The 18,814-nt window shown below is 39.9% G+C and overlaps 1 protein-coding gene across 21 annotated transcripts in view; it reads right to left on the bottom strand.

Moving 5' to 3' along the window:
* The window catches only part of DLG2 (discs large MAGUK scaffold protein 2), a 2,068,078-nt gene that overhangs the window by 248,278 nt on the left and 1,800,986 nt on the right, over positions 1–18,814 (bottom strand). For 2 of the 21 annotated variants that reach the window (XM_082343297.1, XM_082343295.1), the window contains exon 1: positions 1,275–2,696. The exons of 18 other annotated variants lie outside the window; for them this stretch is intronic. In XM_082343297.1, coding sequence (XP_082199423.1) covers positions 1,275–1,374 — 100 coding nt within the window. In that variant the 5' untranslated portion in view covers positions 1,375–2,696. Of the gene's footprint in view, positions 1–1,274; positions 2,697–4,844; positions 6,863–18,814 lie in introns of those variants that run through there. One more of the 21 variants, XM_082343296.1, reaches the window with a different exon arrangement.

The following is an 18,814-nucleotide window of genomic DNA, read 5'->3' on the forward strand; positions in this document are numbered from 1 at the left end:
AAGTCCACAATGTATATTATGTTGGGTTGTTTTGTCCATCATAAAATGTTTGAACTTTCAACTTATGGCTGCTACCAAGGAAGATTAGGGCTATGTGATAGGCACGTGGACGCACCCAGGAACACAGCTGGGAAGAGATGGACGGCTCCTTGGGATTCATCTCGTCCAACCTCTGCAGTTAAAATTTTTAAAATGGGGTGAATTTAGTCTAGAGAGGCCAACCGTCTAGCTCCACAGTCAGATTTCTGCCTCACAATAACAACAGCCAACACTTACTGAGTACTGTGTGCTAGGCACAATGCTGAGGGCCTTATATAGGAAGCGTTGCCTCTTTAAATCCTCCCAGATCCATGAAATAGTTGCTGTTAGTATTACCATTTTATAACGTGGAAACAGGCTTATGTTATTCAGCTAACATAAGCTAACCATGAGGGAGCTGCGATCTGAAATCAGGTAGAATGATCTGAGCTGACATTCTTAACTACTAAGCTAAGACTGTTAATAAATGACCTTTTCTGGATAATTAATCATATGCCCCCAAATAAGGTAATCATGGTCCCCGTCCCCTAGAGGACTTTATAGAGTCCAGCTTTCCCTACACAACTACTAATTTGTAAACAACCTTACGAGGTAAGTGAAATAATTTCTATGTTACAAATGAGAAAACTGAAGGCACAAAGTTCAGTGGTTTCCCAAGGTTACATAGCTTACAATTGGTGAGAGTGGGAATCAATCCCTCAGTCTATCGGTTCTTTCAGACCCATAAACCTGCCTCCCTGCAGAGAACTATCCTGTCCCTCAGCAGGCTCTGGCTATTTGAACAGAACCTGCATACATCAAATATCTGATCTGAAATCAATGTGGATCCAGGCATTTCTGGAACCCATTTAAGTCAGCGGCAAGAATTTCACATTCTTAAATCTCTTCTGTGATATACAGTATCAACAGTCCAGCAGCTCACATGAGGCAGGTTTATTATGAAGAGGCCAGTGGTGAACCAAACTCTTGGAGTGTGGCTTGAGGGCGGAACTGAGGCGGCGGAAGAGAAAAATCCACCGATTCTTATCCCCCCAGAGCATAGACAGCAACAGACAAGAAAACAGAGCAGCCTTAAGAAGATGCCTGCAAGCTGTGGGTGCTAAGAAAAGGCAGGCATTGCAGTTCTAGGGAGGGAAGGGGAGGGGACTCTGCCGTCCTCTTTCCATTTTCTTGGCCACAATTCCCCACTGGTCTGTCAAGAGAAATGGGTCTGAGAAAAGCAGCATGATTCTCACCACAGCTCCTTAGCCGGTTTCCAGAGGTTTTCAGCATAGCAGGCAGCTGCTTCCCAAATTCAGCTCTGCTCCCCTCTTCCTGGTTGAGTCTACGGTGCATCAACTCCGCCTGCCAGCACCCACTCCCAGTGCTCTTGAGTTGGGGCCAAAGCCTCCGAGGAGTGAAGCAGGTGGGGCCACCTTCTCAGGCTAGTGGCAGAGCTAGTTTGAGATGCTTTGCAACACAAAAGGGCCAATTTAAGAGCCGGGATTACTTTCTCCATTCCACCCTTTTAAAAGCAGGAACAAATCACTTTCCAGAGGCTGACTGTTTCACTCACCTCTCTCTCTTTTTTTTCTCAGCTAAAAGCGCCTTAGCACTGGAAAGGTGGTGGACGTGGACGCCTGCCTGGGGAGTCTGCTGAAAGGATCCAGGAAGACTTCTTACGCCCAAATCCCATCCCACCCTCCAGCTTAGCCCCGGGTGTTTGAAATTCCAACACTGAAGTGTTAGTCCAGTATCTTCTTTTAAAATGTAGAAGAGAGTAAACAAAGTTATTCACACTGTAGAGTTAATTCTTCAGCTGGCAGGCTGGAATCTGCCGGTTCCCCCAGGCCAGGAAATGCCTGCTTACATCAGCCTTTAGGCAGGAAGAGTATTCAAAAAGGGATAGTTGTTTAGGGATGTAGAACTTTTAATTTCACCTTTTGGGTGGCAACACCAAGTCGAGAAACTATGTTCCCCAAGTCTGAGAAATCAACCCCTGTTTTCATTTCTATTAAACTTGGAAATCCCCTACTGTCAACATCAAGACCTTGTAGGTTAAACTTATCTTGATATTCCAAGGATGAATAGCTAAAATTTGGAAATTAGGATGATTTTTATTCTTACCTAAAAGCATTTTCCAAATATACTTAAGGATTCTTAATTTTCATGTAGACTGCAATTTTCTTTCTGTTTTGATCTGTACGGTATATGCAAGTGAAGCTAAGGTGTAGATACTGCTATTCATGTGTTGATTGATCGATCAGTTGCTAAGTGGAGCCCAGACATTTAAATTTCCTCTCTCAACTACTGATCATCATTACAATTCAGTTGAATATGGCACTGTTTCCCTGCCCTCTCTGTTGCTACTCAAATCAGATGTTATGGTCACCATGGTAACCACCTACTCTTTCTCCCTGTTATTTCATTTATTAAACTTAAAGTGCACAGGCTAGAAAATACTATGATTTTTTTTTTTTATAACTCTAATAGGAATCAATCAAGCTCACCTAAGACAGGGAGTCATTTCAGTGTAAATGTTTTATTTTAAAAATCAGTTGAAAACATGTTCATCAGAAACAAATCATCACTAGGAAAACAGAACTGAGGGGCTGAATTGTCTCAATTGCTTGGAAAATTTTTAAATGTTCAAAGTGGTTTTCAGGGATAAAATGGGATTATCATTAGGTTGGGTCATAAAATGAAACGAGGTCTGTTTAAACCACACCTATGGGTGTAAAAGTGTATTTTTCTGTATAAATTTCTCTCCCTCCCCACACAAAAACATTAGGGAAAAAGTAAAAATTTTTTTCCTTAAAAGCAGTACTTCGCTCATTTGTAAACAATTAATACTGACTGTCGATCATAGTTCTAGATGCAAGGGAGCAGGCTGAAATCAGATGAGCCCCTGAGGCTGGAGCTAGGAATCTGGGCAGGGAGACAGATAATCAATGAAATCCCCAGAAGGATGGGGGCTGTTCAATCACAGAACTTGTCTCTATTAAGCACCATTATTTGACCACCATTTCCAAGGCAGTCACCCACAAGTGGGGGTCTATCACTGAGGCAAGTCAGTTGTTGCACATCCTGTGGGAGACCACATCTGCCTAAAAACACAGTGCATTGAGGAGTTTTCATCAAGAATCCTCTCTTTCTCTTTCTTTCTCTCTCCAGGCATCCTGAAACATTGCCCCTTTTGGCTCCTAGAAACAGACAGTAAGACCCCTACAGATGAAAACTCTCTTCCTGCCCACAAATGTCTACCTCGTCTAAGACAGGTGTTTTGTATCTTCCCAATCACCAACATGGACGGGAGATAATTGCAAAACGACTCTCCCACCATCACAAAATTTGTATTTCTAACAGAGAAATTCTGGTTTGCAGGGACCAAGGCTCTTCATTTCCTCTGCTCATTGAGGTTGAGATTCCACTTTCAAACTGAACGGGTTTATTTTAGAGCCTCTGCATAGAAAATCTCACCCAACGTGATCAACAAATCTACTTATTCCCTGGTTGAGACTGCCTGGGGACAAATTTTGAGTGTAATGCTGATTAGTAAGCCACACTGGACCCTCTGAACAGACTTCAGGGACCCAGGGACCATCCTGAGTAGAGACCACTGTCATTGTCATTCACAGCCATTACCAGCTGGTCCCTCCCACCTTCCATTCCCCACCTCCCAGGGCTCATATGGTTTGCAGAAATGAGGTTTATAGGGATACTAGTACAACAGGATGCCTTTGTACTATGAGTGATGCCAAACTCTGACATCAGGAAGGCCTGGAATGCTCATTGTCATTTGCTTCCCTTTGCCCATCTGCTGGCTGCCTCACCCTCCCCAAAAGCTCCCAAGATTTCTTTGTGGCTTTTCCAAAGCTTCCAGCTTCCTCTTCTATTCAAAAGTCTTTCCAATTCTAGTATCTTCTATGCAAAATAGAAAAAAGGGTGAGGGGCCCAGAATGCAAGACTATCAGATTTGGGATCTGATTTAAAGCTTAAGACTAGGGGGTCTGGAGACTTGATTCTAGTCCCACCTCAGCCAAATCCAACTGGATGCTTTCAGTCAAATCACTTACACTTGGTTTTCTCATCTGTCAAAATGCATATTTAATGAGATCAAACAAGAGGAAGTGCTCTGGAAAGTTAAAAATTTGGTACAAATGTCAGATGCAACAGAACTGTTATACAGTGGAACTCATACTATAGTTTTGAGAAGATTTCAGACAAAATCATGGATTTCAGAGGGCATATAGCCTTTATCCCTTGCCATCATAGTCCTCCCAGTGATCTAAGTTAGAAACTTCAGCCTCAAGCCTTGATTCCACATCTAATGAGGTATTAATCAATCCCATCAATTCTACATCCAAACTGTCTCTCTAGTCTGTATGTAGTCCCTCTTTGTCACCACTGTCATTGCCATGAATGAGGCTCTCTCTAAATTGGTTCCCTCCCTCTAATCTTACCTTCTCTCAATGCATTAGCCACACCAGCAGTCAGAAATCTCTTTCTAAAATGGTCAACCGATGTTGTCTCTCCTCCATTAAAATCTTTTGCTGACACCTCATCAACTACAGCATAAAGCCCATGTTCTCAGTGAAGCACATTACTCCTTCCACAAACTTGCTCTCCTGATTGATAGCCTGTCTTCTCACTGTCTTCTTCCTGGAGAACTGGTGGCTTTGCACAGATAGCACTTTCTTCCTTTTTGTCCATTGACTCTGTTCATTCTTCTAACACACCTTCAGACACTGCTGCCACTGGGAATCCTGAACTCCTCAGACTGGGTTCATGACCACCCTGCTATTCCCACAGCACCTTCTACATACCTCGTATTCCAGTATTTCTCAAATGATCCTGAAATGTTTTGGATCCTTGCTCTGCTGAAGGTACAACTGGTAATACCCAGTGCAGCATTTCCGTTGGCCTGGTTTGACTGAATCATGAGAAACTCAGCACAAGTCCCTGGACACATCTGACAGCTCTGGGGCAAGGAACCATGCCTACCTTACTTTCCGTAATGGCCTGTGTCAGAATGGCAACGCCCTTGGCTTAAGCCTGAATCACAGACTCTCCTCCTCCACGAAACAGATTCAGTTTCTGGGAACACATCTGGTTCCTCCACTTTAAAACTGAACTGAACGGGAACTTCAGAGCGTGTATATCGGTGGTGGCAAAGTAGTACCACACAGTTACTTTGCCCAGACGCAAGTTAAGGTCAGTAGAACACTGTTGCCCTGGTTTTGGTTCTTTCCTTCTACAATGTAAGGATAATCGTAACTTCTAGGTAGGTAGCTTCCAGGTTACTGTACTGTGAAGATCTCTTAATAAATTATTCTAGACAATGCTAGGTTAGAAACAGTTCCACCCAGGAGAGGGGTGTATAAGCATATCTTTCTTGTGCATCAACTGTTTAGCAGGCAAAGTTAGAAGGCTTGAATTCTCCTGATGTTTTGCCCTAGTCTTATTCACTAAATGCTATAAAGGGTAGTATTAACAAGTTATTCTGAAAATGTCTCTAAATACAAAGTCTAATGCTGGGTAACTTCCATTCAAATCCAAAGCCAGAAAAGGAAAGGTGACTTACTAGGCATAAGTTTCGGGAGGCACTTAAGTGACAATTAATGAAAACTCCAAGGAAGGTAGTGTTTTCCAAAATCATATGTCAAACGATAACAACGTCTGTGTGGGACAGCCCAAGCCTTCCTGAAAAAGAAACACCCCAATCCTCCCCAGGTTAATCATGCTTACTCATACAGGAATTATACTTCCTTAGCCCCTGAAGCTGGGCATGACACCCTGGGGCCTGGGGACGATTTACACTTAGAAGGACTTGCCAAAATTGACTATATAGCACATCACTTTGCATTAAGTTCTCCAAACCAGCCCAACCAGTCTTGAGCTGAAAAACACAGGATCATCCTTTTCAATGCTACTGATAAGGAATTCAGCAATAGTCAATTCAGTGCAGCTTCGGAGCCTTTAGACTCCATTCTGGGCAAAGTAGAATCAGCAAATTTTATGCACCTTAATAATTGGGTGTTTTACAGTGAAGCTGAGTTGTCCATTTCTATACAGATTCACTTACTGCTAAATGAACATATGACCATTTAAATATATCTTCATTTAAGAAGAGAGAGCATGATACTTTATATACCATAATGTCAGATCAGAAACCATGCAACTTGTATCTGAGAATTAAATTGCTTTTTAAAACCAAAAATAAAACAAAACAGGGCTTCCCTGGTGGCGCAGTGGTTAAGAATCCGCCTGCCAACGAAGGGGACACAGGTTCGACCCCTGGTCTGGGAGGATCCCACTTGCTGCGGAGCAACAAAGCTCGTGTGCCACAACTACTGAGCCTGGACTAGCCTGCAAGCCACAACTACTGAGCCCACATGCCACAACTACTGGAGCCCACGTGCCTAGAGCCCGTGCTCCGCAACGAGAGAAGCCACTGCAGTGAGAAGCCCACGCACTGCAACGAAGAGTAGCCCCTGCTACCGCAACTAGAGAAAGCCCACGTGCAACAACAAAGACCCAACGCAGCCAAAAATAAATAAACTATAAAAAAAACAAAACTTTTTTAAATTGCAGAAACAATACAAATTCATGATGGAAAAAAACACGAGTTTTATTTAAAGAAAAAATATTAGGACAAAATAGATATCACCACCCAGGGTCAATCATTGAGAGTGCTTTGTTTAGTTCCTTCTATGAATTTTTTTTTAACAAAGTTGAGATCACACTGCACAAAAAATTTGCACTTTTCTATTTCATATGCTGTATACCATACACATTTTCCTGTGTTTTAACAGCTCCTTGTCCAGAGCATTTTAATGATTCTTTTTTTGGCCATGCCGCAGAGCATGTGGAATCTTAGTTCCCAACACCAGGGATTGAACCTGCACCCCCTGCAGTGGAAGCTTGGAGTCTTAACCACTGGACTGCCAGGGTAATTCCTTAATGATTTTTTAAAACCTTGCTGAGTGAATTCCCTGGTGGTCCAGTGGTTAGGTCTCTGTGCTTCCAATGCAGGGGACGTGGGTTCGATCCCTGGTCAGGGAACTAAGATCCCGCAAGCCATGCGGGGTGGCCAAGAAAAAAGAAAAAAAAAAAATTTACTGAGTAGATGTATTGTAAATTCCTTAACATTGCCCCACTGTAGAAAATTTGTGATACAATATTTCAAATTTTAAGGTTGGATATTTAAGCAACAATGTATATGATATTCCCAGGTAATTTAGAGGACTAAACATATTAGCAAGGGTCAGAAACACCTAAATAGTAGTCATTATATGTAGACTAGTGGTTATGAATTTATTCTCTGGAGTTAGCATACTCACTGGCTTCACATTCTGGTTCTGCCTCAACCTAGTGACCCTCTGAGTTATGTTATCTTCCTAACATATGAAGTTTTCTTATCCCCTAAATGAGAATAAGAGTTGTACCACCTGATAGGTTATCACTAAATTAGTGTCATTAAAGCACTTAGCGCAGTGTTTGCCACACAATAGTCAATGAATGTTAACTATTTAAGAACAATCATTGATGTTATTAGTACATTATTTGATATTATTAGCAGTAATTATTGTTATGATTAGTAACTTATTGTTAATCATTTGATTTTGCTGGGCTGTGGCAATGTTGTCAGAAGAGACCAAATGGCACTTACTGATTAATTTAGATCTAAACAATTCTTTTAAAATACATCATTTAGGCTTCCCTGGTGGCGCAGTGGTTGAGAATCTGCCTGCCAATGCAGGGGACACGGGTTCGAGGCCTGGTCTGGGAAGATCCCACATGCCGCGGAGCAACTGGGCCCGTGAGCCACAACTACTGAGCCTGTGCGTCTGGAGCCTGTGCTCCACAACAAGAGAGGCCGCGACAGTGAGAGGCCCGCGCACCGCGATGAAGAGTGGACCCCGCCTGCCACAACTAGAGAAAGCCCTCGCACAGAAACGAAGACCCAACACAGCCAAAAATAAATTAGTTAATTAATTAATTTAAAGAAAAAAAATATGTCATTTAAGGAGAAAGTCATTTTGCATTTTGGGATGTGATTTCAGAAGGCAGGTACAGAAAGCTCTTTTCTGGAAAAGAACCCAGTTAAGGCTTGGTGAAGTCATTGTTTAATTGAAACATTCTATCTCAAGATTGGTAAAGAGTTCAAAGATAATTTTGTGTAACATCTCTCCCCTCACTCCAACCAGACCAGGTGACCTTCAACGATTCTTGAACGTCTCATACACTGGGGAACTTCTTACCTACCAAGGTAGCTCTTACACTTAGAAAATTCATTTTATATTGAGCCAAAATATGTTTCTCTGTAGCTTCAACATATTAATAATAAACCCACAGATCACCTCCAACAAGCTTTAACATTGAATTTTCAATACAGTGAATTGATGGGGATCACAGCTTCTAATGGATTTATTTTGGAGTTTGAAAGAGATTGGTGAGAGCCCAAATGTAGTAAAACCAAGACTGCATTACTCAGACTTAATGAAAAACTGAGAAGATTTATGTATTCATTACCATGTGTGCTTTCCTGCAAATTGAATAATCTAAAATAAAAGGAAAGCGTAATGATTTTTCTTGGGAAAAAAATTTCTAAAGCTAGAATTCTAAAAAGGCTTTTTAAAAGTTCATATGGAAGCTCCCGTATAGTTTCATGTTTCATCTGGGGAGCAGAATGGGGGAAGGTCAGCCTTGGGACAAGTTTTGGCTGGGTTGGTAAGCTTGCAGCTCACCTTCTGATGGCATCTGCTTCTCCATAACTGAACCACTTTCTACACAGAAGTGAATGCTTAGAAGTATTTAGAAATTGATATCAAATGACAACCTTGGTAAACAAGGGGCTATATGAGTCACAAAAGCCACTCAACAGAACTTAACAAAATTCATCATCTCTCGATACTGTGGATCATATCTCTACAGGTCTGTTTTAGCCATCAGGCATGCTTAACTGTCACGTTATTAGAAAAGCAGAGTTTCTTTGCATGAAGATTACCTGACTGCAGTTGCTATTATTTTTCTACTTTGCAGTCTTTAGCACAGAAGCTGGCAAGTAGCTGCTACTCAATAAATACTCAGGCTGATTGAATGATTGTCTGTCCCTAAGGGTCATAGATAAATGTCTAGTCCCTCCAACATCTGGTTACCCTGGTAGCTACTCAGACATTGGAGGACTGCCACTTACTCTCTCAGCTCCTTCCTCCTCTTTCACTGCCATCACTTCTTTCCTCCAGGCTATCCCAGTACCCACCATCTCTTCTTATAGTCCACAGCTTCAAACCCAATCATCCAAGGAAATTCCAAATGTGCTTTTGTTTGTTCGTTTTTAAAGAGGGAAGATCTCACTACTGGGTCTCTAAGACAGAAAAGAAGAAGCTCCTACGCTCTCTGTGGAGGTCATGGTGAACTCGTATCTGGATAGCATTCTTTAAGAGCAGTGTTTTTCAAATTACAAATCACAACCCATAAGAGGGTTGTGAAATCAACTTAGTATATCATGATCCATATTTTCTTTATTAAAAAAATAGAGTAGAAAGTATCAGAGGGTATTGCACATAGTAAGAGTGTCCGAAAATCTAAATTTCAATTTTCTAATTGTGGGTGCCTGTGTGCAGCTATGTATATATATTAATATATTTATGCATATTTGTCATACATACACACTAGGTCATCCTACAAGGTGCACAGAATTTGGCCTAAGTATTAGCCCCCTTTCCCCTGCTTGTCCTAGTACCTTTGTGTAGGGCTTGAACTGCACCAATATAAGAGGCAACTTTGTGTATGTGCGTCCTTGAGTTTTAGAGTAAATGTATTTCTTGTTGTAAGCTGGGGCTTACAACAACAACAAAAGTTGAATATTAACATTGGCCGACTGGAGAGAATTAGGAACGGAAGGTGAGGGTATCACAATCATGCCACATAAGCACAGGCTCTTTTGCAATTTCATACGTACTCATTTTCACATTCAATCAAGAGCTGCTGACCAGTAACTGCTGAGTGAATTATGAAGGATCATTAATTTGGTACTCAAATTAGTGCATTATGAGAATTTATTAAGCACTTTAATTTGGTATTCCTCCAGGGGAGCTAGCTGCCATATGGTGTTTGGCTATGTTACACATCTTCTACTGTACAGGCAGAGAGGTGGAAATTCTGAAATTTGAGGGCAAGTTGTTTTTTAAAAAGCCATTGCATCTTCCATGTTTTCTTGAGTTTGTCATCACTGTCACTTAGTACTATTCTTGCTTTTAATTATAAATTTAGTTTTATCATTAACTCTTCTATTTGTTATTAATAATTTTGTCAACCCTTTGCATATACAAAACATATTTAATGCAAATACATAATTTACATTAAATATATTTTGGCTTAACATTTTCTAATAATTAGGCTGCAAGATATATATATATATATGTATATATACATATATATATACACATATATATATATACTCAAAGATAAATCATCTCTACATAGGGATAAACATATACCTATTACTAAAGCCTATGTAAACATAATCCTCCCCACATCCACGATTTGTTTTTACAGTCACATTCTTCATTGCCAGCAGGTTTGTTTGCCAATGGAAATTGAGAGTGATGGGGATAAATGAGACATACATTGTTTTTGGACTAAGTGGCCTGAAGTCTAAAAAATGTGAGATTCACCCATTTTACAGATGAAAAGACTGAGGTCCAGGCATATGAATTGACTAATCAAGGTTAGCAAAGGTACTTGGACAACAACTCAGCTCTCCAGATTCTCTCCCTCTGCCTTCAAATCACTCAGACTCCAGGTACACCCCAGAACACAGAGCCTGATCCAGAGCAAAATTTTACAAGTATGTGCTTAGTCACTTGTTTTACTTACTGTGAGGTTGAACAATATAAAATTACAGATTTGTTAGGTCAAAAACTGTCAGATATTGGCACTTTCATATGGCTCAAGCTAAACAGTGTTATTTTAATAACTCCAGCTTCTGCCGCTCTGAGATCTTGATTTTCACAGAAGGAGCAGCATAGTGTATTTGTTAAGATCAAAGACTTGAGCCAAACTGCCCTAGTTCAAGACTCAGATCTTCCACTGCCTGGCCACGTGCCCTGAGCCAGATGACAGATTTTCTGCCTCTCAGTGTCCTCAAAGAGGAACAGAATACTATATAATGTTATTATTATTATTATATTATTGTTTTTATTATTATTCCTAAAACGCAACATACTCACTAGTTAGCCAAATGGTCTGACCAAGTTTGGGCAGCTTTATGCACCTGTTCTGAAAGGTGTTTTCAGACGCGAAATCTTTTCTAGAGACAGAGATTTTGGACCCTCTTTACTTGGCAAGGTTGGCTATTTATTTGTTTGACTGGCATTTGGCCTTATAGTTTCCAACGTTTCTCTCAAAGGTCCTATTTCTCTCTGCAGACAGCATTGGTTAATAAATAAAACAGAGAGGCTGAAACATCCTAGCAACAGAAATCAACTGTGTGTATGATTTGTTACTCTGTTTTTACTTCATCTATTTTTGAAAATGCGGTTGCTCTTTTAAGTGCCCATTTCTTCTCCAGGCAGTTAAGCTGAAGTATTGCTCTAAAGAAGAAGAAGAAAAAAGAAGTATCCAAATTTGAAAAATGGCTTTGGTTAGCTCATGATGTAGAGAAAAGACAACAATTTAAGGGTAGATCAGAGTGCAGTAAAGTGATTCCAATGAGACCTGATGCTGACTAATTACTTCTCTATAGATGGTGGTGTTCAGTTTACTAAGCATCTGTGCATGTTGGAATTTGGGACACTGTGGGTGGTACAAGTCCATGATATCTACATAACTCAAAAAGCAAAATAGTCCATCTACAAGCATCATTTTATTAAGTGAAATAAAATACAAGTGCAAAATCTCATTTTGCAGTTAAGTGGTGGACCACATTGTAGGGTCCCCGAAAACAGACCTGCTTGGATAAAAGTAAGTAAACAGATCAGGCCGTGGAAGCAATGCCTCTTCAGAATGGGATTTAGAACAAGATTTAGAAGAGAGATGCTACAGTGATGCTGGGAATGTTTCATTACTTCCCAGATTTAGGTGTGGGGCTGGAATAAAGTTAATACAACACTTTTATCAGAAGAATTATATATGGAACTACTTTCACTGTACTCCTACAATTTCCTACCGAAAATACTAATTCTCATGAAGAAAAAGTGGATGGAGCAGAAGAAAATAAATTAATCAGACATAAAAAGATGAGAGGGTTTGTTGAGAAATGAACTTTCATATTGATTGATTCTGTTATTTTAAACCATGCTTTTATTAATGGTATAAGTCTTTCTCCTCTCTTGGATCTATGCTTTTCTCTCCCATTCTCTTGAATCTAAAAGATGTATTACCTACTTAAGTTGCATTTCAAGTACCAACATATTCAGTGGCAAGGTATTTCAAAGTGCACTGTCTCAGAGAACACCGATTGTAAAAGGATAACAAATAGAACCGTATGCTTGGTCCATAGTCAACCCCTCTACATAATTGTTAAATAAATGATTAATAAAACAATGAATAAATTAATAAACTCATGATTAGGAAAAAAGTTTCTTTTTTACTTAGCACTGCTATGACTTTGGGGTTTCAAATCACATTTTGATCCATTTATTTGACACTCAATAATGGATTTAGTACCTTCTTTATATAAGGCATCATTCTAGGTGGTGGATATACATGATCTCATGACATTCATGCAATCTCAGTTCAGAAAACTACTAGCTGCCTTTAATCTACTCTTCGTTTTCTTGATCCCTGGAGTTTTCTCCTTGGCCACTTCACTTAATCTGCCAATTTTCTCATCTACAAAAATAGGACAGTGTTGTGAAGAACGATTAAACTAGTTCATGAAATAACTTGGGAAACACTTGGGAAACTAAAGGTAGTAAGTACACATGCATTACAGGTTGGTAGTAGATCACTGTGGTAAAGAGCAAAGGCTCTGGATGTAGCCTGCCTGGATTTGGATCTTAGTTCTTCCAGTCACTAGCATGCTGTCTTGGGCAAGACACCTCCCCATCCCTCAGTTTCCTCCTATGGAAAGGGAATAGTAATAGCACTGACCTGTATTTGTCAGCTCAGGCTGCCATACAAAATGCCATAAACTGGGTGCTTAAACAACAGATATGTATTTTCTCACGGTTCTGGAGACCAGAGGTTTGAGATCAGGGTGCCAGCATGCTTGGTTTCTGCTGAGAGTTCTTTTTCTGGCTTGTAGACAGCCAGCCGCCTTCTCACTTTGTGCCCACAAGCCTCTTCCTCAGTGTGTGTGTACAGAGAGAGAGAGAAAACTCTCTGGTGTCTCATTTTATAAAGGCACTAATCCCATTATGAGGCCTCTATCCTCATGACCTCATCTAAACTTAATCATCTCCCAAAGGCCCCATCTCCAACTACTGTCACATTAGGGGTTAGGGCTATAATATATGGATTTTGGGAGGACACAGTTCACTCCTTGGCATGACTTCATAGGGTTATTATGAGAATTATGTATATTAATCTGTCTGAAGCACTTCAAACAGTGCCTAGCACTTGGTGAATACTCAATAAATGTATGCTGTTGTTATTTCTGGAGCCAAGTGAATAAAGAGGGCAGCCATTTAATTTACAAAGCAGATTGTTTAATAATGCTGTTTATAGAAAATTTCTAGAGACCAAACTCAGTGATCTTTAAGCTCTGGGTAGTCTATATAAGGGCATTCTCAAATACATCCACACAACTGATTAAGCAATAAGTCAAGGGACCTTGGAGAGGTCTTTCCTTCTTTTTTGTCCCTTAACTTTTCACAGTTGTCTTTTCAGGACTCCAGCTGGCTCATCTATGGAAGCTTCTCCCCTCTCTGGAACATACTGCACCTCTTCCATCTTTGTTCCACTTTCTGTGTTGATGGTTTGAGCAGAGGAGAGTAGGAGAAATGGTGAGGCTTAGTGTCTCTAAGCGCAGCTCCTTAACCACCGAAGGCCACGGTTATTGACAGAAGCTCTATTTTAAAGAAAAACTATGCTCAGCGTCTTCTATTTGAAATGGTTTCCTACCTAGAGGTCAAATAGTCAACCTGCATCCAATACAGCGGTCTCCTCTGAAACCGTTTTCTTTTCTTTTTTTTGACTGCAGCACGTGTCATGTGGAACATCCCTGACCAGGGATCGAACCCCTTCCCCCTGCAATGGAAGCGTGCAGTCTTAATCACTGGACCACCAGGGAAGTCCCAGTTCTGTTTTCATACTTAAGTTATGGGAGCCTCACTATGATACAGGACAGTTCTTTCTGTTTTTGAACAATTCCATAGACAGAAAATTCTTCTTTATTTTGAGTTGACATCTACTTCCATAATGTCTACACACTGGTCCTAAATTTTTCTTCTGTATTATGCTGTTGGACACATAGTAAATCTCCTAAAAGGTCTAGGTGAACTGAACTAGTTCTTGAGGTATTCTTGTTGACTTACAATTTTCCCATCTTCTCTTATTCTTCCAGTGATGCTGTCCTACAATATCTTCCTTTTTTCTTATTCACTTCCATGTTTGTCCCCATTTGCTCTATTCCCTCTGTTCCCAGCTCCATATTAAGGGCCCCCAAGAGTAGGCAGTAAAGGGAGTGAGTGGATGGCATTGAATAACTTATGAAAAAGTTAGTGATAATACCAATTCTCTTCCTTCTGATTTTTCTGTGAGAAAAGGAGGTTCATATCAAGTTCAGATTCCAGAGAGTCTGTGTTTTCTGGGGGGTTTAAACATACACTATCACAAATTATATACTCCTGAGCTATAACCCCAGCCAGCTCCCATTACAATGTTTACCAAAACCTACATTAGCAAAACTATTTACTGTCAACATTAATGCTATAATTTAGCGATTTAGGCTGCCTGGGAATGATGTGATAGGCAGCATAAAGCTAAAACTTCTTTTTCCTAGTTGTTACATTTTAAAAGAGGGCAGGCTTATCTTTGGGGGTTGTTCCCTAAATGCACACATTAGTCACATGTGGGCCACTGGCATTATTGTCCACACAAAGTGTACCTGTGTAGGACAGTCCAGCAGGGTTGGCTGTGTTTTCTTAAATGCACTAGGCAGAAAAGCTTTGAAATTTCCCCCTGTCTCAAAGCAGAAAGAGATACAGTCAGACTGGGAAGCTATGCTTTGTACAAAGCAGGACAGAATTCGAAGTCATCAGCTATCACTAAAGTTGTCATCACTTTTCTCATCCCTATGAAATCTGCTCTGCTCAGACGTTCTCCATCCACCTAAATGCCTGGACATTTCATCTTATTTACCAAGTCCTGTCAAGCCTACTTCCTGAGAACATGTCTAGCTGCACTATAATGTGTCTTCATTGTCTCTCAACTGGACCGTGATAGTAACTTCCTTGCTTTACTCTATCCATTCTCCTTATTGCTATCGGGGTAGACTTTTAATATACAAGTCTTGCTCAAAATCCTTTAAAAGTTGCCTACTGTTTGAAGTGTAAGCGCCAAAGTGTTGGAGGTGAGCACAGCTCAGGGAGTACATAAGATAATGTACTTGTCAGGGGAAAAGTAGCAGCGCTTCTATTCATATTAACTTTTTCTCTTAAAAATCAGAAGTCCAGCCGTGTTATATTCAATATACGGATTGCTGCTGGAGCTTTCACTCAGTCCTTCTGTCAGTGCATCTCTCTTATGTTTAAGGACTGAAGGAAACTTGAAGAAAGAGAGGGAGTTTCACAAAGTAGAAGGGCCAGAGTGTGCCCCATTGGTTTTTGTGGGCCGAGTCAAAAGGATCTGAATTACAGAATCTTTATAGTATTTTGCAAAAAGCTAGAAAGTAGGCATAAGAATCTTGTGTACTAGACAGAGATTCACTGGTTATATTGTTCAAAGTACTTATGAGGTGTTAAACCTAATAAATTATACATTTTTATTTTTTAATTAGCATCCAAATTTTGCTTTTCTTTCCTGTGTATGATAAGTTGTTATCAGAAATATGCCACATACTAAATGATGGGGTTTAGGAAATGGCAGGGGCGGGAAGGACTCTCTGACCTTTCCTTGAGGCAGGTCTAGAGACCCTCATGTGAGAGGTGCCTTCCCTGTACCTGGAGCATCCTTATCTCTGAAGACAGACGGTTGCCAAGAGGAATGTGAATGAACAAGCGTTGTCAAGTTTCCCCTAATTTACTACAGTTAGCTCATACCCTTTGTCTTATCCACTCCCCAACTTCCACTTTTCATCAAACCTAGTATAAAAGCACTCGGGTTTAGGGTTAGCTTGTAGAAGATGATATAATAGCTTCATAATGTTAATGTAGATACTTATAAAATGAGATATAAAATCACTAACCATAAATAAAAAGATTGGTAAATTTGATTTTATTAAAATTAGGAATTTCTGTTTCTCAAAATATATCACCAGGAGAGTTAAAGGGAAAGCCATAGCAACATATAACCAACAAAGAGCTGATCCAGAATATATAACCTACTCTTACAAATCAATAAGGAAAAAGAGAAAGAACTCAATTGAAACAATCAAGGATATTCAAGAGCTGATAAACATATGAAAAAGGTTCAGCCTCAACCTCATAAGTCATTAGGGAAATTGCATTTTAAACAAAAATGAGGTTTCTCCAGGAAGGTGGAGTAGACATTTTTTCTTATTCTTCCCTCTAATTACAACTAATAACTCTGGATGTTATATATAAAGAAAATATAAGAAGACTCTGAAAGGTAGAGAGGGAGCAACAGACTGGCTAGGGACCTCGGGACTCAGCACAGAGCTGAATTCCCTGGGTTCTGTTACTGCCTTGTATATTCCAGAACTGGGTGCTGGAAAAGCCAGCAACCCAGGAATGCCAACAAAAGCAAACAAACAAACGAACCAAAGCCCCCCTCAAAAGCTTGCCCTCCCTTGCCAGAGAACCAGGAAAGGAGCAGTCTAGCAATAACAGCTCTACTCCAGCCAAACACTGCAGAAAAACCTGCAGCCCCATCTCCACCATCAGCAACAAAGGCTGAATGGGAAGCCAGGCTTTTCATCCCCACTGGTGTTTAAGTGGAGACCATGGTGTCCGTGGGGACCACGTGGGTTGACTGGACTTTCACCCTCACCAGGCAATAATGAGGTGCCCCTACCCCTGACTGTGGAGGGGGGGTAACAGAAGAGGCCTACTGGAGAGTCCTGAGATCCCATTCCCACCCAGGGGTAACAAGGAGCCCTTCCCCACGCCCACCCTCTGGGAGGCCCACGTACAGCTAGACTCCATCCCCTTCTGGAGATTCAAAGGTCCCCCTTCACCTACCAGAGCAGTGTCGGAGGAGGTTTACTGAAACACAAGATTTAAATAAGATCTAGAGTCTTATAACATCCCTAGATAACCAGGTTTCAATCACATGAAGACAAAATCACTCATCTTACCAAGAACCAGGAAGATCTTGAACTGAATGAGAAAAGACCATTAACACACACTGACGTTGAGATGATACAGATGTTGGAAGTTTCTGGCCAGGATTTAAAGCAGCCACTGAACTTCATTGAGCTGCATTGTTTCATTAAGCAATTATAAACATGCTTGAAACAAATGAAAAAATAGAAAGTCTCAGCAAAGAAACAGAAGATAGAAAGAAAAACTAAGTGAAAATTTTAGAACTAAAAAACACAATGACTGAAATTAAAAAACTCAGTAGATGAGCTCAACCACAGAATGGAGAGACAGGTAAACTTCAAGGTAAACTGGAAGATAATACAATAGAAATTCACATCAAGTTGTATATATTAACTATCTACAGCTTTTTGTATGTCAATCATAACCCAATAAAGTGGTTTAAAAAAACAATGGAAACTATCCAATATGAACAACAGAGATAAATAGATCAGAAAAACAAAACAAAATAAAAAACGAAAAACAGAGCCTTGGAGATATGTGGCCTATAACAAAAGACCTAACATTCATGGCATCTGAGTGCCAGAAGAAGAGAAAGAGAGTAGAGATGAAAAAAGTCCAGTAGATCTACCCTAAAAGAATGACTGACAAAGTTCTACAAATAAGAGGTAATGATAAAAGAAGGAATCCTGAACATGATAAGAACAAATTATGGACAAATACGATACACTTTCCTTCTCCTGAGTTTCCCAACTTCGGTTAGACATTTGAAGAAAAATTATAACAATTCTTAATGTAGTTCTCAATGTACGTGGAATAAAGCTAAGACAACTATACTATAAATTGGAAGGATTATAAAGGGAGGTAAAGTTTCTCCACTTCTCAAACTAAAAATGTGTCAACACTAGTAGACTTTGATGATATATATGTATATATATGGGTTATATATCAAGTATAATACCTAGGGCAAACAATGAAAAGCTATACAAAGTGATACACTCCAAAACACTATAGATAAATCAAGATGGAATTCTAAAAAATGTTCAGGTAACCACAGGAAGGCAGGAGCAAGTAAACAGAGAAATGAAAACCAGAAAGAACCAAAAGCACGAAACAGAAAACAAAATAAATGACAAAAATAAAATGCAGCCCCATATGTAAAAAATGAGAAAAAGCTGGCTTTACAAATTTTTCCCATTGGCTATTATTCTTTAAATGAATAGCATTTTGTGAAGAATGCTTGTTCTTAAACACCAAAACAATTTATAAAATGCTAAAATTTTATATCTAGTTGAGTAAAGCAGATTGTGATTTTATTCAAAACTGTCTTTTTCTTAATTTTATATTGATGTGTTAAAGCTGTAAAGTAAAAACAAAGCAAATAATGAAAAAACATTTAAGTA

Source organism: Balaenoptera borealis (genome assembly GCF_965194805.1).
Source record: "Balaenoptera borealis genome assembly, chromosome: 11".
Taxonomy (NCBI): Eukaryota; Metazoa; Chordata; class Mammalia; order Artiodactyla; family Balaenopteridae; genus Balaenoptera; species Balaenoptera borealis.